Source organism: Alosa alosa, chromosome 7, assembly GCF_017589495.1.
Source record: "Alosa alosa isolate M-15738 ecotype Scorff River chromosome 7, AALO_Geno_1.1, whole genome shotgun sequence".
In the NCBI taxonomy this organism is placed as follows: Eukaryota; Metazoa; Chordata; class Actinopteri; order Clupeiformes; family Clupeidae; genus Alosa; species Alosa alosa.
In genome coordinates, this window is record NC_063195.1 from 14602405 (window position 1) to 14625454 (window position 23050).

Sequence of the window (23050 nt, forward strand, 5' to 3'; positions counted from 1 at the left end):
CTATTCAGAGTTTCACTTTGTATTTACAGATTTGCTATGACTTATGACAGAGAGAAAAGATCATTGTTTGTGAGCATCAGTGCGCTAACTGAGGAGGACGCAGTTGTGTACTGGTGTGGAGTCTACTCTCCAATGAATCAGTTCACTGGAGTGAAATCCTTCGGTACGTATTGCAGCCTATAATTATGTCATCATGCCTACTTCAGTGTTCTCTGTTGTTTACTTTTGTGTTACTTGCTGAGTCAACTGAATTTTATTGAAGTTTGCCCGATGAAATCACAAAAGCACAATGATATGAGTGTTTTTTAGTTTACCATGTTTTTTCTTGATTATTTGAGTTATATTTGCTTACAAACCTTCATTCTAAAAAGTGATGTGTTAAAATGGCATCTGCTGTGTGTGCTCAGGGACAACACATTTTGTGTCAATTTCAACAAAGCAATAGTGTGGCTGGCTGGGTGAAAGACAGGTTAAAATACAGGTTTTTTGTTAAATAGCCGAAATTTATTTTTAACCTTTCAACCAGCCACACACTGTAAAACATTTTTAGTCAAGCCAACTTAAAAATGTAAGGGCAACCAGCTGCGAAAGGATTTTGAGTAAGTTAGGCCAAATTATGTGATGACTTGCTCTTTTAAGTTAACACAGATGTGTATTTTTTGTTGACTTTACTTTATTTAGCAAGTTCAGTCCATTCAAATTGTGATGTTGAAATAAATTGACATAATCAATCCAAATCCCTTACAAAAATGAACAAAGTATCAACCATGGTTTGATAAAAAAATGTAAGGCAGCCAGCTGCCAAAGGATTTTGACTAAACACAACTTTAAAGAGCAAGTTGGCACATCATGGTTCTAGGACATCCTCAGACTCAGGTGTCAGACTCAGAAAAACATCTGTCATCTTCAGACGAAACTGCCTCAGTGTAAGAAAAACCTCTGTCATCCTCAGATAAAACTGCTTCAAACCAAACAGCCTCAGAAAAACATCTCTAAGAGGTCTCAGAAAAAACGCTGTCAGAAAAAGTGGAGTCAGGTCTCAGAAAAAATGCTATCAGAAAAAGTGGAGTCAGGTCTCAGAAAAAATGCTGTCAGAAAAAGTGGAGTAAGGTCTCAGAAAATCAGGTCTCAGAAAAAACGCTGTCAGAAAAAACAGTCAGACAAAAAAGTCTCAAATGAAAAGTTATTGCGGGGACAGAAGAAGACGACGGATACAGAACGGTGAGTTTAATATTTTACATTTATTCTGACACTGGCATGTTATATTTGGTGCGTGGTTAGATGTAGAAATTATAAGTAAAGGTAGAAAGTGATCCAATGGTATACACATTGTAGGAAATCGATGTATGTAACTTAGCTAATCTCACTTAGCTAGTAACATTAGCAGCTGCTGTAAGGCACATACCGGAGTAAGCTACGTACTACCTACAGCAAAATAATTTGTTTTTCGTAGGACTACGGCAGTGTTTCTCAAACTTTTTTCAGACCAAGGACCACTTAATCAATAAAAATAGCCTCACGGACCACCTAGCTAAAAAAAAAAAACATACTTCAACAGTAAATTACACAATAGGCTCACTGATTGTCTTTGCACCTTGCTTATTGTGTCAGAGAATTTATATGATTTAAACTGGCATGCCTTACATAGGCAGTGTTGCAGAAATGTTTGGATTTACATACAAGTTGGTTCAATATTGCAAACAACTCATCTATATTATATTTTACCACGTCTGCTCACGGACCACTTGGGCTAGCTTGCGGACCACCAGTGGTCCCCGGACCACACTTTGAGAAACACTGGACTACGGTACGTTCAATGAGCTATGGAAAAGTGGGTTAAACATTTTACCACCACCTGGACCACATAAGACATTTTTCTGACGCTGAGGCAGTTTTGTCTGAAGATGACAGAGGTTTTCCTGACGCTGAGGCAGTTTTGTCTGAAGATGACAGATGTTTTTCTGAGTCTGACACTTTAGTCTGAGGATGTCTGTAATGATAAGCACACAATGTGCCAATTACACACTGATGGTCCGAATAAAAAACACATCTGGCTTTTGCTTTCTCTGTGCACAAGGTAGACTATGTCAGTTTGAGGTCATACTTTTGTCATAGTTCTGTAAACATACAGGGATCCAAACTTTACTGTAAGTATTGGTGTTTATTTACACACATCAAAACAAACACAAGTCAAAACACAAAATAGCAATTTCACTGAGACAAAACAAATCAGTCTACATCGGGTCGTCTCTCTCCAAATTCCGTCTACATCACATGCAATGTCCTAGTCCAAGGCACCGGGAAAAATATATTCTGGAATGACGTATCCAGGCCTGACATGACAATATCCCCACATGTAGACTGTTTTTTTTTTTGCTGTAAAAGGGCTATTTTTTTTTCTCTTCTCACTCTTCCTGTTCCCTCCATTGTACCCATTGTACATTACCTGTGGCTTATTTATAGTGCTTAGGCTGATTGCAAAGTGAACTAATTATCTAAAACAGTTTTCACATGAGAAAGTGTGCCAGAGAGTTGGCAAAATAGTGTAAGTGCTGTGAATTGTGCCTACAGTTGTGCAAAGTGTGTGTTACAAAATTGCAAACTGAGTGCAAAGCAGTGTTTGTGCTTTTAGTTTTGCGAACTCAGTGAATGGTTTTGCTATAAGTATTAATAGTTTAAGAAATTGTGCTATAAGAATCACAGTTGCGTTTAGCATTCAGAAAAAACTATAAAATGAATGATCTGAAATTTCTCAGGTTAATATATATAATGATTATGATGACACCCAACGGGCCTGCCTTGCATTGCGCCCCCACCTGGCCAAGCAAGTAAATGTGGCAGAAAATAAAATACAAAAACAAATAGCACACGCCTCAAACATGTACATTTCACAAACGCACCACATCGGTGCTTTGTTGGATTCTGACATGTCACGGGTTGCGGCCCGCAGGTGCTCGGGCCCGCCATTGCCGCTTGCGGCTATATTTGTTACATTGTTGTTTATGATGTTTATTTTTTTCTCATTACTCTTTATTGTGGCTTTTTTGGTATGTGTATTTTATAGAACAACTGATGAGCAAATTTATTTTAGAGAGTAAATATACTTCTAATTTGGTGCAATGCAAATGCAAAATTGACTACTTTGTCAATTAGCATTAATCTGCCCTCTGGGCAGTGTCACAAAGTTGGGTACTCAATGCTTACTTGCATTATGTGTCTGGGTGCTGCTGGGGGTCCCAATAATGCAGTATTATCAGGGGGGAGGGGCTAGTATTATATAGTATTATCAGGGAGGGGGCTGCTGTCTGGGGCCCCCTGTCAGTGCTGGGCCCTTAGAATCTCTCCATCTGTGTTGTTTGTTGTTTACATCAGTGTCTGTTGTGTCTGTGCTTCATCGTCTCTCTCCATCTGTGTTGTTTGTTGTTTACATCAGTGTCTGTTGTGTCTGTGCTTCATCATCTCTCTCCATCTGTGTTGTTTGTTGTTTACATCAATGTCTGTTGTGTCTGTGCTTCATCATCTCTCTCCGTCTCCACTCTCTACTTCCTCCCCAGTGCTGCATGTGACTCCTCTGATTGGATATGAAGGAGGAGAACTGAGGGTCCGATGCCCTTATGAGAGAATATATGAGGAGAATGAAAAGTATTTGAATAGAGTGGGATCCCCTCACCATAGTGAATCAAAGACTCTCATTCAGACCAACCGGTCCCAGACACAAGCTACAGAAGGGAGATTCTCTCTGTATCATGACACCACTGCAAGAGTCTTCACTGTGACCATCACTGGACTCAACGCTGAGGATTCTGGGAAGTATGAGTGTGGAGTTAAGAGAAACATTTCTGATATCCGTAATGAGCTTCAGGTGTTGGTTAAACAATGTAAGTATTAAAACAGATTACTTTTTCATATTGCCTTTACAAAGTAATTGAAAGTATTTACAATTGGCACATTTATTTTGAATTTCACTGGATATGTTGGTGAATGGGAAGTATGGAGTAAACAGAAAAAGGCACAATATCCATATGAGTTGCAGATATTGGCTAAAGCATAGAAGTGTATTGAAAAATATTGGTTTTGACATATTTAGTGCTCCTAGTTACTAAGTACTTAGTTACATACTTCGTTTATAGAGTGACTGAGAGTATGTTAACACGACTATGCAGTTGATAATTCCATTGTGACACATTTGTCTTGACTGATAGTGGAGAATATCATTGGATATAAGGGCAAATCTGTCTCCATCACCTGCAAGTATCACAGGAAGGAGACTGGAAGAGATGAGAACAGGAAATATTTCTGCAAAGGACCATCACCGTCAGAATGTTTAAATACTGGGGTCAAAGTTCAAACAGACATGACAGTAGAAGACAGATTCTCTCTGAGAGACGAGCCAACATCTGGAGTCTTCACTGTGACCATCACTGATCTGAGAGCAGAGGATGCTGGGATATACTGGTGTGTGGAATGGAGTGATAATGTAGGATACAACACCACTGCAGTGAAGGTGGAGGTAGAGACAGGTGAGTTCCAACTTCATTATACACATCCATCATATCTCACCTATTCAACTTCATCAGTAACATGTTATATTTTTTCATCATCATTATGATGATCATCATCAACAACAACAAAAACGTAATCAGATGTTCATCAAGCAACAACAATGCTGCCATTAGCATCGACAACTTCCACTGATAAGAAATCTGACTATGCTGGTGAGGATTTATTTTACTTATTTTATCATTCTGATACATTATTTACTGAATCCTTCATCATCATCATCATCATCATCATCATGATAAACAAAAACAACAACATGATCAGATGTTTTTCATGCAACAACTGCAATACTGCCATCAACATCGACAACTTCCACTGATAAAATATCTGTGTGAAATATTCTGTAAGTTGCTGACTCCTGACACACATTGCATGGTCAGACCTCGTGATTGAGGGGCTTTTGTCATGCTTAAGCGTGTTTGGACACTGCCCTGCCCAGTACCAACCAGCTCCAACCAACAACACCAGTTTGATCAGTGTGCAGCATCCGTCTGTGTTTGTCAGATGGGATTTTGTTTGACATTCAGAATTTTATCTCTATTTAAATTTTTTAAATGTGTCTTGGGTGATCAAAATGATCAGTTCTAATAAACAACCACCAAAATGCATTGTGATCCAATTACTCACGTCTCATCATCTCACATCACATTTAACTGCATATCTTTTTCAATGAAAACGCTAATGAGTTATGTGCTTTTTGGACAATGGGAGTTGTGATGAAAGGAATCTAAACACAAGTGGTCAGCAACATCTCTGTCTGTACACCTTGGGTACGTGTATAAACAGCGATGTGTCTCAGCAGACCACTTGTGACCTGATCACCCAAGACGCATTCTGAAACCAAATGAGGGGTTACTGTCTGGGCAGTGTGACTGAAGTTGGTTTTCTGAACATTCTAAATACTGTCAACTGCTGCAGTCAACTTTATAAAGTGGACATTAGCTGGTCATTGTCTTTAAGTACCTTAACACCCCATTCATGTGTTCCCTCAGGTCCTCCTGTCATGTTGACCGTGTGTCTGGCCATAGCAGTGCTGGTGCTTGGGATTGCTGTCCTCATATGCATCAAACACAGGAGAACGAGGACACAAGGTTGGTCTGTGTCTGTGTGTGAGTTATATAGTCAAACACATCTGCACAGTTGTGGTGCATAAGTCAACTTATCAGAACCATCAGTCAGCATTACTACGCAGCTTTGTCAACTTCCCTGTTTACTGTTAGACTCACAATCTTCCTCTTCTGCAACTTATAAAATTGGGAAGATATTTCCATTATCATCACATTCCTCTGACAGTTTTCTCACCATCTGACACAGTCTGAGGTGTCTGAGGCCTGCAGTAAGATCCTGTTTTGCACACTTCCCACTAACCATGACATCATTATTTAGTGTAGAGATGTGTGCAAAACTACAAGGGTTGCCGCTTTTCCACTTGTCACTTGGTACTAAAGAGAACACTAACTAGATGTACCGCAGAGCGGTACAAAATATGACCGCCGCCCAGTTCAGCACATTTTTTCCACAAAAATAAATCACGCTGAAAGTATATGATTCTAACTGTCTCACTAAATTGCAATATATAAACATAGATTTCACATGTAAAATTAATTTTATACAACCCCACCCCCATCTTGCCTGTTCATAATTCTGAGAAATTCTTGAATTGTGTGCATGTGTGCGTGTACATGTTTATGTTTATGTGTGTGTGGGTGTGTGTGTGTGTGTGTGTATGTGTGTGTGTTTGTGTGTGCGTGCTTGTGTGTGTGCGCCTGCGTATGTGCCTGTGTGTGTGCATGTGTATACTGTGTGAGTATGTGTCATACGTATGATTACTGTGAATGTATGTGTGTGCGTGTGTATCTGTTTATGCACATGTGTGCATATGGAATGGGTTAACATGACCCCTGGAGGCAAACATACGCAAAAAATTGGTCATCCTATAAGCCCTACAGTTCTCAAGATATTCACAGAAAACTCTGTTGGTGTACGGCCACTAAATGTACACATAAACTAGATGTACCGCATAGCGGTACAAAATATGACCGCCGCCCAGTCCAGCACATTTTTTCCACAAAAATAAATCACGCTGAAAGGCTTATATGATTCTAACTGTCTCACTAAATTGCATTATCCACACTTAATTCTCACTGGTATCTGCTAGACAACAAGTACCAAAACATGATTAGTTCATAGATTTCACATGTAAAATTAATTTTATACAACCCCACCCCCATCTTGCCTGTTCATAGTTCTGAGAAATTCTTGTGTGCATGTGTGCGTGTACATGTTTATGTTTATGTATGTGGGTGTGGGTGTGTGTGTGTGTGTGCGTGCTTGTGTGTGTGCCTGCGTATGTGCCTGTGTTTGTGCATGTGCATGCATGCGTACATATGTCTACTGTGTGAGTATGTGTCATTTAGTTGATTACTGTGAATGTATGTGTGTGTGTATCTGTTTATGCACATGTGTGCACATGGAATGGGTTAAGATGACCCCTGGAGGCAAACATGCGGAAAAAATTGATCATCCTAGGCCCTACGGTTCTCAAGATATTCACAGAAAACTGTGTCTGCCCTACCCTCCTTTCGGGGGGTCCAGTCCAGCGGGGGGTCTACAGATCAAAACGAAAAACGATGGTTCCATGCTATCCATGTGGGGTTACATGCCCACCAAGTTTCGTGTACCCCGGTCTTTCAGTGTCCCGGGAATCCTTGTTGGTGTACGGTCACTAAATGTACACATAAATTATTTTATTGTAAGGCCCCCCATGAACGAAAGTTCACAAAACTTGGCATGCATTCGGAGGGTGTCATAATGATCCTATCCTTTCAATTTTGTGCAGTTTTGACCATGTCAGCCAGAGATATTGTGATGAAAACACCTAATTTTTTGCTTTTTAATTTTTAACTAGGTGGCGCTATACATGAAATAAGTGGTAATGGGATGGGTTGACATGCCCCCTTAAGACCAACATACAAAAAAAAGGTGGACCTCCTAGGCCCTACGGTTCTCGAGATATTCACAGAAAACTGTCTCCGGCCACCTACAGGCCAGTTGGTGTATAGCAGGGTATATACAGAAATTCTTAAGTTGAATTTAATACCTTTTAATACCTTTTTAAATACCTTCACAATATTGTTTAATACCAACACGACTTCGAGCTGCAACTAGCGGCAACCTTTCGAAATTCAGTGTTGGGGGTGACTAATTATAAAATAACAGATTGTGACTTTCTGAATAAGAAAGTGTAGCAATGCTTACAATTCAAATCAAGTATCTATTATTACACTGGATACTTTGTTCCTTTTTTGCTTCAATAAAAACACTGGCCTATACACAATTATTTGTTATTTAATCCTAACCTAAGATAAAAAAGTTATTTCATTGTTATGTGTAGGAAGAGCACACACCACTTCTCCAGCACTACACTCTTTCTTTCACGATCATTCTATCTCAATCAAGACAAAATGACAAATGAAAATAAGAAAAAGTAAACTGGACTTTCTTCTAAAAAGACCCACGACCATACGCAGTACACACACACATACACCCTTGCTGTCTCATATAATAAGCTATCACATTCAAAAATAGGCTGTCACATTTTACAAAAATACTAATTATTAATTGGGTGCTGCTGGAGAATGTGGGCCCCATGTGATAAAATACTTTTGGGCCTGCATGCTCCCTGTGACGAAGATTTTGAAAAATAACCCCTTAAATGGGGACTTCTGGGGAATTTTGTGGAAACTAATTGACAAATTGACTTAAAATATATTATATTATAATATATTGATAGCATATTACTATACAGCCTATACAAACCTATACAGGTTCTTATATTCAACTAATTGCAAGTCTATTGGGACTTTGATCTCATCACATACTACATCAAGGGAGTAACCCTATAGCTCCTGAGCAAGCTTTGAATAATGTAAAGGTAACACCTGTTAAACTAACCTTAACATGACATTTACTGAGGGTATAAAATGTTAAATCTTATAGCCTAAACCTTATCTTATAGCCTAAACAAAGCAACACTGTCAGGCCTATATTTAACCTCTATTCTGTAGTCAAGGTAGGGGTAGCTCATTGCAAATAACCCCTTATAACATGTGCATATGTTTACATGTTATATTCTTGTTTTTCCCCCCTTTTATTTAATTATATATTTGTTTGAATGAAAAGGCCTTCTGCCTTTATGGGGACTTTTAATTTGAAAATGGGTTATTGTAATACTGTATGTAGGCCTAGTTTAGGCTATGTCTGCTGCTCTTACAGCCTGTGTCATTGAAAACGCGATGGCGCAAATGATTACTTTTTTGGATGACAATGACAGCTGGTAGCGTAGACCTACTGATAGCTTCAATGACGCATATTTATGTGGAGACAGTAGCCCTACGTGGCCGATGAGCCAGGCAGTCGACTCTTCCACCTCTGATTACGTCCGCCCATTCTTCTTGGCTGGCTAGTAGACTCCAGAGTGGTAGAAAAACAGCTCTGGTAGACTCAATATGTGACCTGACGGCATTCACTCCCATCCAGGGGCATTTATTGCCTTTTTACAGACGTGGTAATACGCCTCTTGGCTATTACCAACTAGCCTAAGCCAGTCTTTGAATCTCGAGTCCTCTAACCAAATGTCAGAAAAAATTTAATTTCCCATGACATCGTCAATGGTAGCGAACTTTTGGCAACAAGTTTAGGCAGTAAGCAAGACGTATATCCAGTTTGAGCATAGAGTTTGAGGGGACGCTAAAAGTTTTTACCGCGAACGCACACTGACATATCGCTCAGGTCCTACTCGCACATATAATTAATATAATATAAATAAATTCACACGAATTTTAGGAGATAGGCCTGCACTTAACACAAATGGAAAACATTATAGTTAGTGGTTCGAAAATGTAATACCTCATCAGATGACGTTTATTACTTTTTAATACTTTTAAAAAGCCTTAAATTTGGCTAATTTCATTTACTACCTTTTAATACTTTTTACAACCCCGCGGACACCCTGTATAGTAACATAAATTAATTTATTGTGTGGCCCCTCATGAGCGGAATTCCACGAAACTTAGCATGCATCCTACACTTCCAATTTCGTCACAGATACCTGCGATTACAACACCTTTTCAAGAAAAAAAAAAAAAAAATCTGACTAAACCTATATGACCACCGCCATCGCTGCGCGGCGGTCATAATTATCCATCTGTGAGTCATGTGATGAGAGTCTACACTGAATTATGTCATGTAATGATTTCACCTTTGCTTATTATCATTTAGATGAAAAAACACCTTGTAGTAAAAAAGTTCCCCTTTCTTTGATTCACTGGATTCAAAGATTCACTGTTTTGATGCCCCCATCTGTCTGAAAATGGAACTGCATCTGTTGGCCAGGTCTTGTGTTTCCCACCATGATGAACACGATGATTTAGATCAAGTGGACATATTAGTGCCTTTACATCCAGTAGATGAGAGAAGCAATCTCCCACAGTCACAGTTAAATGCCCCAAATACATTTTGTTTGTTCTCACAGCATGTATCAGACCAGTAACTTGTGTACTCGGTCACAAGGTGTGAAGTATTCCAAAGAATGTCATAGTGTCCATAATGTTGATATGGTGCAGAATAAGTATTTTACTAACAGAACAAACCATTTTGACTTTGTCATGGATGAACTTCTCAACATTATAAATGTCACTTTTTATCTACCTCAGGTTTGGCCTCCACATCAGTCAACAGCAGTGCCAGACAGGTGGGTGAAAAAAAACACATCAAACCACAAACATGACAAATAACAAACAAAAACTGCTAAAGCCTTCATCATTTGCATTTGTTAAACCTTCGATTCTTTGTATTCTTTCCATTCTGCCAGGATCGCCCAGTGGATTGTGTTTATGAAGAAGTGAAGCATATTAGCCATCCCATGAACCCAGAGGCTATTGTGTTTGCAAATGCTCAATTACCCGCAAAGCCCTCTGATGGGCCCACTTACTCCACTGTCCAATTACCCACAAACCCCTCTGATGAGCCCACCTACTCCACTGTCCAATTACCCACAAACCCCTCTGATGGGCCCACCTACTCCACTGTCCAATTACCCACAAACCCCTCTGATGGGCCCATCTACTCCACTGTGAACTTCCACAAGAACCAGGAGGCAGCAGCAGAGGCTGACGTCACCTTCAGTATATAGCAGGACACCTGTGAATACTCTTCTATCAATCATCCTACAAAGTAACTTGCTATAGACCTACTTTTTAAAATCACACTGTAGAAATATGCAACTAGAAGAGTGAAAACGTGGAATGTCTCATCATTTACAATTAAAATATTTTTAGTCATACAACTGCTTAAATCCAGCTTGCTCTAAAACAAATAAAAATGTGCAAATGCTGCAAGATAATGATAGACAACCAGTGTGAAACAAGTTAGACTTATAATGTTTAAAAACTTAGAAACTTGAAGTGAATTGAAGTATGTTTTCTTAATTAAAAGCATAAATTGTTTCTGCTAGAATAACCTGTTGTGATTTTGCTTAAATTTAGAGAGTGTTTTTCTTAAACATAAAAGAAAGTTTGCTTATAAAACTTAAAGTGTTTTGCGCAGACTTAAGGAATATTTTCAGAAAATGTGTTTCCTTAGATATAAAAAGGTTGTGTTAGATTTAAAGTGTGTTATGACAGCAAGTGCAAGCCAGAATACCAAACAAGGACATGTTCTGCCTGCTCGAGTGGCGTATAAAAAGAGAGCAGCCCCTTGTTCAGGGTTCTTTGTTCTTCTTTTTCCTTTTCATTTTTCGTCGGGTCGAGCCACAGAGACTTAGACACATTTTTCTTTCTTTGTATTCTTTTTATTTGTATTTAATAAAAGTCAAAATCCTAACCTTTGGTTAGAGGTTTGTAAAAAGACCGCCTAGCGTTTTCTCATATTTTTCTGCCTCTCCTGTGTTGCTGAGAACCCCGGACGCCTTGCAACAGGGGCCACGTCCTAAAGACTTACTTCGCTCAGGGTAAGTAGTCGTCCGTTTGAGGGCTACTTTCTAAGTCACTGTATATGGGCAAAAAATATACTGTGCACGCACTGAACACACAGGAGTAGTGAACTCCGCCAGGCATTTAGGAAGGACAGTCCTATGCTCCCGGGCAGACAAAAAATAGAATAGGCTTTGTAAGCAAAAGTATTTGTTGTGAAAAATTGTTTGTGAAACTTAGGGTCTAGGATCTGTTGGGGTCTAAATGCACATCACCAGTGGTGGAGGAAGTACTGAATCTCAGTACTTAAGTAAAAGTACAAATACACAGAGAAATATTTACTTTAGTAAAAGTAAAAGTACCACAATGACAACCCTACTTAAGTAGAAGTAAAAAGTACCTGCTTTTAAATGTACTTTAAGTATTAAAAGTAAAAGTATTTGCATAATGATTTATTCTCTTAATATCTATATTCTAAAAAAAATAGTATGGGCTGTGGCATTTTAATTAAGCTAGTTTTAGGTTAGGCTATATTCGACTAGATAGTTTTAAGCTAATGCAGTTGTGCTTACCATCTGTGGCCCAGTTTACATTCTGACCTACAATTCTAGAGACTGTAATTCTGGTTATCTACTAGGGTGATCTGCTGAGTATATCATTCAGCAAAACACGAGAGCCTGAAGTTTAACGGGGTAGACCGGGGAAACGTCGGGTGGATCGTAATGCCGTTCTTCTGATTGAACAGAAAAGTTGCTGAGAAAGGTGTCTTTATGATTAGGTTCAGTTTCACTTGCGCAGACGCACATAGACATTGAATGAGCGCTCACATTTGAAATTGACAAATTGTTATAGATCCGTTACAAGAACTGTCATTAAAGAGATTTAATTTTTGACAAGAATCCTCAAATAATAGGGTAGTTGATTTTCTCTCAGATCCGGACGGGCAGACAAACGTCTGTAGCGAGTTTTTAACCCTCTCTCAGATTTTGATAACAAACAATTCTTGCAAATAAAGCTTTGAATTTCTTCCTCTTTTAGTGAAGTTAATGAGTCAAGGGAATAGGGAACAGTGACTAAGAGATAAAGAGGGACTCTGAAGTGGTCCACCCTCCTTAGCCCCCAAACCCCAAATTAGGGAATTTGATTCAGATACAGAGAGTCTCTCAATCAAGTCAACCCTCTCGTACATCCTAAACCTGTTAAAAAGGGGCCCTCGCATCAGACACACACACTGAAAGATACTTCCTCTTTTACCGTGTGATATTATCACAATCCGAAGACGAACACACAGTAGCGATTTCAAGTGTGTTAAAGGGAATCCCTTTAGACACCAGAGTAGTCACAAAACGCATACCTCCTCTTTTACCCTGTGAAATCCTCACAGTCCGAAGACAAGCGCACCCACACTTACAGGAGTAGCGATCTCTACTGTGTTACGGGAGCCCCGTAGACACCAGAGTGGACACAAAACGCAACAACACCAATACTGCTTGATCATCAATTTAGAACTAAAATGATATAATGTGTATTTGATATGGAGATGCATTTTTAGAGCTAGTATAGTATATATACTTTTTTGATCCCGTGAGGGAAATTTGGTTTCTGCATTTAACCCAATCGGTGAATTAGTGAAACACAAACAGCACACAGTGAACACACAGTGAGGTGAAGCACACACTAATCCCGGCGCAGTGAGCTGCCTGCTACAACGGCGGCGCTTGGGGAGCAGTGAGGGGTTAGGTGCCTTGCTCAAGGGAACTTCAGCCGCGGCTCATTGGTTGGGGCTCGAACCGGCAACCCTCCGGTTACAAGTCCAGAGTGCTAAACAGTGGGCCACGGCTGCCCAACTATACTATACTATACTATACTATACTACTATACTATACTATACTATACTATACTATACTATACTATACTATACTATACTATACTATACTGTTGCAAGGCGTCCGGGGTTCTCAGCAACACAGGAGCCAGAAAAATATGAGAAAACGCTAGGCGGTCTTTTTACAAACCTCTAACCAAAGGTTAGGATTTTGACTTTTATTAAATACAAATAAAAAGAATACAAAGAAAGAAAAATGTGTCTAAGTCTCTGTGGCTCGACCCGACGAAAAATGAAAAGGAAAAAGAAGAACAAAGAACCCTGAACAAGGGGCTGCTCTCTTTTTATACGCCACTCGAGCAGGCAGAACATGTCCTTGTTTGGTATTCTGTCTTGCACTTGCTGTCATAACACACTTTAAATCACACAGTTGGCTTGCTGTGATTGACAGGAATCTAAGAGCAGAAAGATTCATTAAGATCATTATTAGTGATTGTTTGATAGTGGGGTTTTGTACAGGGGTACTGGCAGACCTTGCAGGTGGGTATTATGGGAAACTGACTTTATTTGGCATCTCTGTTGGTTTACAGGGCAGGATTAAGGAATAAGCTGCATGGCCTACTTGAATCCACTCGTCTCTGTTAGTTTAGATAATTACACTGGTTGAATTTAGAGTTGTAAGTGTTTAGTTAGAGTTTTAGTTTTTTTTGTCTTCTGTCATTTCATTATTATGTGTAGTCAGATGGTATAATACAATATTGTAATTTTGGTTGGTGTGTTGACAGTGAAATAAGATAAACCTCTGACTAGCCATTCTGGTAGCAGCTTTATTTGTTTGCATTTGATTCAGAGTTTCACTTTGTATTTATCTGGAAAAATAAATACTTTTTTATTCAGTGATGCAGTTGTGCTTTACTTTTGCATTTACATTTACATTGTTTGATGACAAAGTATTTTATTTTAGTCAGAGTTTATTCACACACACACACGCACACGTACACACACACACACACACACACACACACACACATACACTTATGAGGGCAAGGTAGATTGGAGTGTTTCATGAATAAGCTTTTGTCATGCTCAAATGGATGCACACACTTGATTAGTTAATGATCAATATCAAATCATTTCATTGTTATATGTCATAGATGGTATACTACAATATTGTTATATGTCATAGATGGTATACTACAATATTGTTATATGTCATAGATGGTATACTACAATATTGTTATATGTCATAGATGGTATACTACAATATTGTTATATGTCATAGATGGTATACTACAACATTGTTATATGTCATAGATGGTATACTACAACATTGTTATATGTCATAGATGGTATACTACAACATTGTTATATGTCATAGATGGTATACTACAACATTGTTATATGTCATAGATGGTATACTACAATATTGTTATATGTCATAGATGGTATACTACAATATTGTTATATGTCATAGATGGTATACTACAATATTGTTATATGTCATAGATGGTATACTACAATATTGTTATATGTCATAGATGGTATACTACAACATTGTTATATGTCATAGATGGTATACTACAATATTGTTATATGTCATAGATGGTATACTACAATATTGTTTTTTTTCACTTTCAGTTTCACTTTGTATTTATCTGGAAAAAAAAATATTTTTTATTCAACTATGCAGTTGTGCTTTACTTTTACATTTACATTGTTTGATAACAGTTTTAGTCAGGGAATAAAAATGTATTCACACACACACACACACACACACACACACACACTTATGAGGGGAAGGTTGATTGGACTTTAGTGTTTTTTAAATATGCTTTCTTTCAATAAAACGGCAACAAATCGGAGCGAACAGTTGCCAGATATATTTAGATCCAAATATATAGTTATATTACAATAATATAAGGCCATGCGAGTAATTATATAGTTGTGTCACTAGATGGAGCTGTGTGGCTTTGATAACAGACAACAGGCCTTGTGTCATGAGCTCTCTCTCTGCCTGGTAACACGCGCTGATTGAAGTCTGATGACCTCCACCTGTTCCTGCTCTGCTCTGCCTCACCCTCGTTTACCTACCAGCTGCACTGCATTCACCACTCATCATGCCCTGTATTTAAAGCCTTGCTTTTCAGTCCACACTTGTCAGATCGTCTGCAAACCCGCACCAGTTACCTGCCTGTCTTGGAAAACGACTCTGACTCTTTGCCTGCCTGTGAACCCAGACCCGCTCGACTACTTCTTTGATCTCCAGCCCGGTAATCTTGACCTGCCTTCCGTCTCTCTTCTGAATACAGCCTAGCCCTTGACTGTACTGCTGCTTCGTTTCAATTGCTGTTGTGTGTGTGTTTTACCCCAGGACTTCCCGGATCATCCAGCTCCTGCCATTGCTGCTCGGGCTATTGGGGAACACACACGCAGACTCTTGGAACTCCCGGAACCCCTGAAACCCCTGTAACCCCCAACCCTTAAATAAACTTTCTAACGGGACGCTTTTGTGGTCCTCATCCTGTTTGGTGTCTGACAGTGCGATCTGACCAAACATGGACCCAGCGCCGGGTCGAACCAACATGGAAACCGGCCAACCAGAACCACCCACCGCCATGCAACGCCTGGAAGAGACAGAGAGAGAGGCAAACCGCAACACTGCTGACATTGCCTCCCTACTTCAAGCCGCCTACCAACAGCTTCAGCAGTTCCAGCAGCAACAGCAACAACTTGCAATGATCATTCAACTTCTCACCAACCTTTCTCCTCTGCCTGCTCCCACCGGCCCAGCCCCAGCCAGCCTGCTCACCGCCCAGCACCGAGTCTCCTGCCCAGTCCACTGCTGCCGTGGCTGCCGGACCCCAGAACCCAGGATCGGGAATCCAGAGCGGTTCAGCGGCGACCCAACCCAGGTGCAGGCGTTCCTGACGAGCTGCCGTGTCCAGTTTACCCTGCAACCCAGGACTTTTGCCACTGAAGGGGCGGGGTTTACGTGATCACTCACCTGGCGGGCCGAGCTCGACTCTGGGAACGGCGGAGTTCGGCGCCAGACCCCAGCATGTGCAACCTTCAACCTATTCGCAGAGGAGATGCTCAAGGTATTCGATTTGGAATCCACCACAGCCGAGGCATCTCGGACCCTGATGAGTATTAGCCAAGGCAGAAGGACTGTTGCGGATTACTCCATTGACTTCCGAACTGTGGCAAGTCGGAGCTCCTGGAACATGGAAGCATTGGTGGATGCCTTCCTCCACAGCCTGGCCGGACTACATAAAGGGCGAGCTGGTTTCCCATGATCAACCCCCACTCTTGATGAAGCCATTGCTCTGGCTGTCCGCCGACCCGCAGGGATCCAGGTCCGCCGTCGTGAGAGAGGCGCCAGAGTCCATCCACCAGCACACGGAGTGTCCCAACTGCCCTTCTGTCGCACCTGCCACACCGTCTAGCCAGCCGGACCAGTCTGAACCGATGGAGATCGGCCGCCTCCCTAACCCCTGCAGAGCCAGCGACGCATCACCTCCAACTTGTGCCTGTACTGTGGTGGTGATGGTCATCGAAGTCGCCACCTGTCCAGCAAAGGCCGGAGCTCACCAGATGTAGGAGGAATCGGGATGAGCTCAATGAACGTTCAGCCCTCCATCAGCCGTAAACCCCCTCATCCAAGTCTGTCTTCACCTGTCTGATTCCACCCACACCCTGGCAGCCCTGGTGGACTCTGGCGCAGAAGCAAACATTATCGACACAGGACTTGCTCGTCAGCTGGGCTTGGAAAGCCATCGCTTGTCCACTCCTGTTCCAGCCCGGCCCTGGGCGGTCCGCGTAATTAGGCACAGTTACCAGCATCACAGCCCCCATCTCAATGATGGTGTCAGGAAACCACCGAGACCATCCGCTTCCACCTGCTCAGCTCTCCAGGCCAACCCCTAATCCTGGGCTACCCTTTGGCTCCGTCTCCACAATCCTCACCTCGATTGGGCCTCGGAACTGTGAAAGAGTGGGGAAATGCCTGCCACCTGACCTGTTTGCGTGCTGCCTCGCTGCCCCCGCTCAGTACCCCCAGCACTGCCCCGACATTTCTAATGTCCCTGAATATTACCATGGCCTCCGAGGTGTTCAAACAAGACCAAAGCCACATCTCTGCCCCCCACACCGTCTGTGCGACTGTGCCATTGATCTCCTCCCTGGGACTGCTCCACCCAAAGGTCACCTCTACTCACTATCCCTCCTGAAAGAAAAACTATGGAGGATTACATCAGGGACTCCCCTGGCAGCTGGACTCATCCGCCCGTCTTCCTCTCCAGCTGGTGCGGGTTCTTCTTTGTGGGAAAGAAAGATGGTTCTCTTAAGCCCCTGCATTGATTATCGAGGTCTGAGCGATGTCACAGTGAAGAACCGGTACCCTCTGCCTTTACTCACCTCTGCTTTTGAGTTGCTCCAGGGATCCACTATTTTCACCAAACTGGACCTTAGAAATGCTTACCACCTAGTCGAGTAAGGGAGGGTGGCGAGTGGGAAGACTGCATTCAACACCCACACCGGCCATTATGAGTACCTGGTAATGCCATTTGGCCTCACCAACGCCCCAGCGGTATTCCAGGGCTGGTGAATGATGTGCTTCGGGACATGCTGAATAAATTAGTCTTAAATGTACCTGGGCGACATCTTAATTTTCTCCAGAACTCTGTCGAACACACTTTCGTCATGTCCAGCTGGTTCTTCAACGGCTCCTGGAGAACTCCTTTTATGTCAAAGCAGAAAATGCGAGTTCCATGCTCAGACTGTGTCATTCCTGGGATACATATTCGCTGAAGGCAATATCCAGATGGACCCGCCAAGGTCTCGGCAGTTACCTCCTGGCCAGTTCGGGGAATAGGAAGAAGTTGCAGCAATTCCTCGGGTTTGCCAATTTCTACGGAGATTCATCGGAACTACAGCTCCGTTGCCGCTCCCCTCACAGCTCTGACCAGCATCAAACACCCCTTTTCCTGGACCCCAGAGGCCAACACAGCCTTTCATACCCTCAAGGCCCGGTTCACCACTGCCCCATCCTCCAGATGCGGTTCAGACCCGGCAGTTAAGTTGTCGAGGTGGATGCCTCAGGCGTGGGAGTCGGGGCCATACTCTCTCAACGGGCAGAGGAGGACAACAAGTTGCACCCCTGCCTTGTTTTTCACCAGATTCAACTTCACCCTGTCATACCGCCCAGGTTTGAACACCAAGCGGACGCTCTCTCCCGTCAGTTTCATAAGGATGGCGCCCTTCCCAGGAACCTGCATCAATTCTGCCCGATCCCTGCGTCGTAGCTGCCCTGACATGGGATATCGAGGGAGGAGATTCAAAGAGGCCCTCCGTGACCGTCCCAGTGCATGCCCAGGCAGTCGTCTCTTAGGTCCCGGAGAATTTGAGGTCCCGGGTCATACAGTGGGGACACAACTCCGCCTCGCCTGCCACCCGGGCTCCGCCCGCACCTGCCATCTCCCTTGCCCAAGCTTCTGGTGGTCTTCTTTGAGAAAGGATGTCCGAGGGAGTGCGTCCGTGCCTGCCCCACCTGCAATCAGAACAAGTCCTCCCACTTGGCCCCAGCGGGTTTTACTCCAGCCCTTGCCTGTGCCCACGACCCTGGTCCCACGTCTCCTTGGACTTTGTAACTGGCCTCCCACCATCAGGTGGGATGGCCCGGTCATTCTCACTGTGGTTGACCGGTTCAGCAAGATGGCACACTTCATTCCCCTCCCTAAACTGCCATCTGCCAGAGAGACAGCCCAGGCTGTTCTTGATCATGTCTTCCGTCTACACGGGCTGCCCAGGGATGTTGTCTCTGACCGAGGTCCATAATTCACCTCTACATTCTGGAAGGAGTTCTGCCCGTCTTCTAGGGGCCACAGTGAGTCTCACCTCTGGGTTCCACCCCCAGTCCAATGGTCAATCGGCCCGGGCAAACCAGGAGCTGGAGAAGGCGCTTCGGTGCATGGTTTCTCGCAAACCCCAGGCTTGGGCACAACAACTGGCGTGGATAGAGTATGCTCACAACTCCCTCACCTGCTCTGCCACTGGTATGTCACAGTGTGTGTATGGCTACCAGCCCCCTGTTCCCCAGCCAGGAGGGAGATGTGTCCTGCCCGTCTGCCCTCGCCTATGCCGCCCGTTGCCGTCATTACCTGGTCACAAGCTTCGTGCCACGCTACTCAAGTCAGCTGTCAGATATGCCACTGGGGCTAACGCCCGAAGATCGCCCGGCACCCGCCTACCCGTGTTGGCCAGAAGGTGTGGCAGTCAGCCAGGATCTCCCACTGCGGGTGGAATCGCGTAAACTGGCACCTCGATTCGTCGGCCCGTTCCCTATCCAGAGGGTCATCAGCCCAACCGCAGTCCGGCTCCAGTTGCCAACCTCCATGAGGGTGCACCCTACTTTCCATGTTTCGAAAGTCAAGCCGGCGCATGAAAGCCCGCTGGTCCCGTGCCGCTTCCTCCTCCTCCTCCTCCTCCCTCGCCTCGTTGGCGGTGGGCTGGTGTACACTGTTAGACGCCTGCTTCCGGTCCAGGCGGCGAGGTAGGGGCCTCCAGTATCTCGTCGACTGGGAGGGCTATGGGCCTGAGGAGAGAACCTGGGTGCCAGCCAGTCGGATTGTGGACCCGGACACTCATCACCCGACTTCCACCGTCTGCATCCTGATCAACCTGCAGTCCGTAGGGGCCGCCCCAGAGGGGTCCCCTAACCGTCCTGCCCGCCCGGCTTCCTGTCCTGTGCCTGACCCTGTCACCGGTACCTGTCCCGTCTTCTGTCCACGACCCTCCAGCTCCCTCCGAGGGATGAGGATTTTCACTTTCGGTCCGCTTCGGGAGGAATTCTAGCCCTCCACCGGCTCCCCTCCGCCCTCCCGGCGTTTACCTGCCCTCGTTTACCTACCAGCTGCACTGCATTCACCACTCATCATGCCCTGTATTTAAAGCCTTGCTTTTCAGTCCACACTTGTCAGATCGTCTGCAAACCCGCACCAGTTACCTGCCTGTCTTGGGAAACGACTCTGACTCTTTGCCTGTGAACCCAGACCCGCTTCGACTACTTCTTTGATCTCCAGCCCGGTAATCTTGACCTGCCTTCCGTCCCTCTTCTCACGATACCGCCTAGTCCTTGACTGTACTGCTGCTTCGTTTCAATTGCTGTTGTGTGTGTGTTTCCCCAGGACTTCCCGGATCATCCAGCTCCTGCCATTGCTGCTTTCGGCTATTGGGGAAACACACACACGCAGACTCTGGAACTCCGAACCCTGAAACCCCTGTAACCCCCAACCCTTAAATAAACTTTCTAACGTGACGCTTTTGTGGTCCTCGTCCTGTTTGGTGTCTGACACCTTGAAACTGACCTTGTGACTTACTGATTAATCAGAACAGACACTTGCTTTGTAAAGGAAAAGCTTCTACGTACAGCTGTATTTAAAGACAAATGTGTAAGCAAAAGAGATGTTCATACTAGGGCTGTCAAAATAACACATTGATTTTCGATTAATTAATCAGAAGCGCTACTTGATCCAGTGAATGGAACATTTGCATTTAAAAAACGCCCAGATGGAACAGTTGACAGGAGCATCATTCTCTGCCATTTCTGCAGTGGGGAATTTTTGTACCATAGAAGTTCATCAAATCTGAAATATCACCTCACAATAAATCAACCCAGAAGTACGAGCTAGCACTCCCCTTCACAATAAAAGCCTCCCATTAATTTACTACTGAAGTACTCAGGTAGCACTTTCAGGAATGCACACTCTCTAATATTATATTACTATTACATAATATAAATAATAATTTGAATGACATTATATATGGATCTCATGAAAGAATATGATAATATGAGGGGTCTCTCAAGGGCTTTTTTTCCACCGAGGGCGCGGAGTGTTGAACTTCATAGGATCTGTATAGAAAATAGCCGCCGTCGACTCGAAAAACACGATTAGTGGACGATTGGTCATTTTTCCATAAGCATGTAATGTTTGGGGAAAAAAAAAACATTTAGAGAGAAAATCTGAAATAAAACCTTGTTCAAAAATCAAACAAAAACATGCAGATTGTTTTGCTTTGCACCATTTTGCACATTACATCTTTATTGTTTATCAATCTGTGGAATTGTGACACTAAGTTAAACTAAGGTAAATGCTGCATGTCCCCCACTGCTCAACCAATCAGGGCCTGAGCATGATTGAAGAGATCATCTGTCACCAGTGAGGGCAGACCGTCCTGCTCTGTCTCCATGGCAACGCCAGAGAAGCCTGGCTCATCACCGGAGGGCCTGAACTTCTGCCACCACCTGCTGTATTGCCTCCTCACCTGGTGACGGACACACCTGTGTATCAATTAAACTATGGCTAACCCTATAGGGCCGTCTACACCGGCAATGATAACTAGCCTATCAAGATAATTGTTCTAGCTAATAGGATTGGGCCAACACTACAGTTTTAAATGTTGCTCTGGTTCGCAGGCAACAGCAATGTCCACACACGTTGTACACGTTGGTCAGTGTGGACACTCGGGCCGTAATCATAGTCACAGTCTTAGTTTTAAATGCATTGATGGCAGTGAGGACAGCTGTTGCTGTGTGGTGCACTGCTTGGTGAGCGTTACCTCCGTATTGAAGACACAGTGGACCAGGAAGATGCCAGGCCCCTGCAGAGAGTGGAGGAGAATGATCAGGACCTCAAGGCTTCTGTTGCCAGGCGCAGAAAGGCCAAGCAGCCAGGGCAGGCCCAGCATGCAGGTCTGGATCAGGGCTCTCCACACCAGGCCTCTGTTGCGCACAGTAGGTTTTGTTTTGGTTTGTTTTGGGATTGATGGTTTCACATGTAGCTCTTCAAGTTCACATTTAATATTATATATTGTCACAACTATGGACTAGGAGTACTTATTCTTACCTGACATATCTGACTTTCGACATGACACTGTCTGACAGCTGCAGGATGATGAAAATGGCAGTGAAGAGCATAGTATTCACCAATTAAGGAACATAACAGGCATGACATTTATCTCACCCTTCTGTATCATTACAGATTCAATCACAAGCTATATGCTATGTTATAACATAGGATGCTATGTTATAGCAACTGCATCCTTCTGTCTTAAAGCATTGAGTCATAATAAATTCCATGGTACATAAACTGTATGTTATGTGTTATCTTTGTCTGGTCAATGGCCTATGTTCATATCAAGGTCAAGTACAGTTTGAGCGACTTACAGGGAGCGTAATGATGGCTGTTAGTTACATAATTAGCACACAATTTAATACAGACTTTTAAGGACACATCATGTACTTTTAAAGGTGCTCTAAGCGATGTGATACAGTTTCTAAGCTAAAACATTTTTTGTCACATCCGCTTGTACCCTGAATACACTGTAAAAAACCGCAGACTCTGTGGACAGCCCAGGCTCCAAAAACAGCAACAAAAACAACTTGGTCCAGCCTGGACCATAAAAACATAAACTGTTCCAGCCAATCACCGAAGAGTTTTTTAAATGCATGGGAGGGAGGGGGAGGGAGTAGCGAGCTGGCTCTCTGTTTTGTTTGAACGTCAACAGAAGTGACGTTAGCCAACATTGCTTAAAGCACCTTTAAGGACATATCATGTCTTAGTGTACTTACAGCGAGGATAACTAATAGAGCAAGACCAAGGAGATTGGTCAGCAAGACCAAGGAGATTGTTGTCAA

General features: G+C 43.2%; 2 protein-coding genes across 2 annotated transcripts; one reads left to right on the forward strand and one right to left on the reverse strand.

Annotated features, from left to right (window-relative positions):
• Nucleotides 1-36: 36 nt before the first annotated feature.
• LOC125298259 (polymeric immunoglobulin receptor-like) lies at nt 37-10753 on the forward strand. The gene is made up of 7 exons (XM_048248962.1): nt 37-163; nt 3555-3878; nt 4203-4520; nt 4644-4715; nt 5553-5651; nt 10275-10312; nt 10433-10753. The coding sequence occupies exons 1-7, from the start codon at nt 37-39 to the stop codon at nt 10751-10753; spliced, it is 1299 nt and encodes a 432-aa protein (XP_048104919.1).
• A 10666-nt stretch (nt 10754-21419) lies between these two features.
• On the reverse strand, nt 21420-23015 carry LOC125298615 (adhesion G protein-coupled receptor E3-like). Its single transcript, XM_048249409.1, has 4 exons — nt 22985-23015; nt 22260-22339; nt 21973-22135; nt 21420-21678 (listed from the first exon to the last, which is right to left on the reverse strand). Exons 2-4 carry the CDS (start codon nt 22328-22330, stop codon nt 21526-21528), a joined length of 387 nt encoding a protein of 128 aa, XP_048105366.1. The 5' UTR covers nt 22331-22339; nt 22985-23015; the 3' UTR covers nt 21420-21525.
• Nucleotides 23016-23050: the final 35 nt, after the last annotated feature.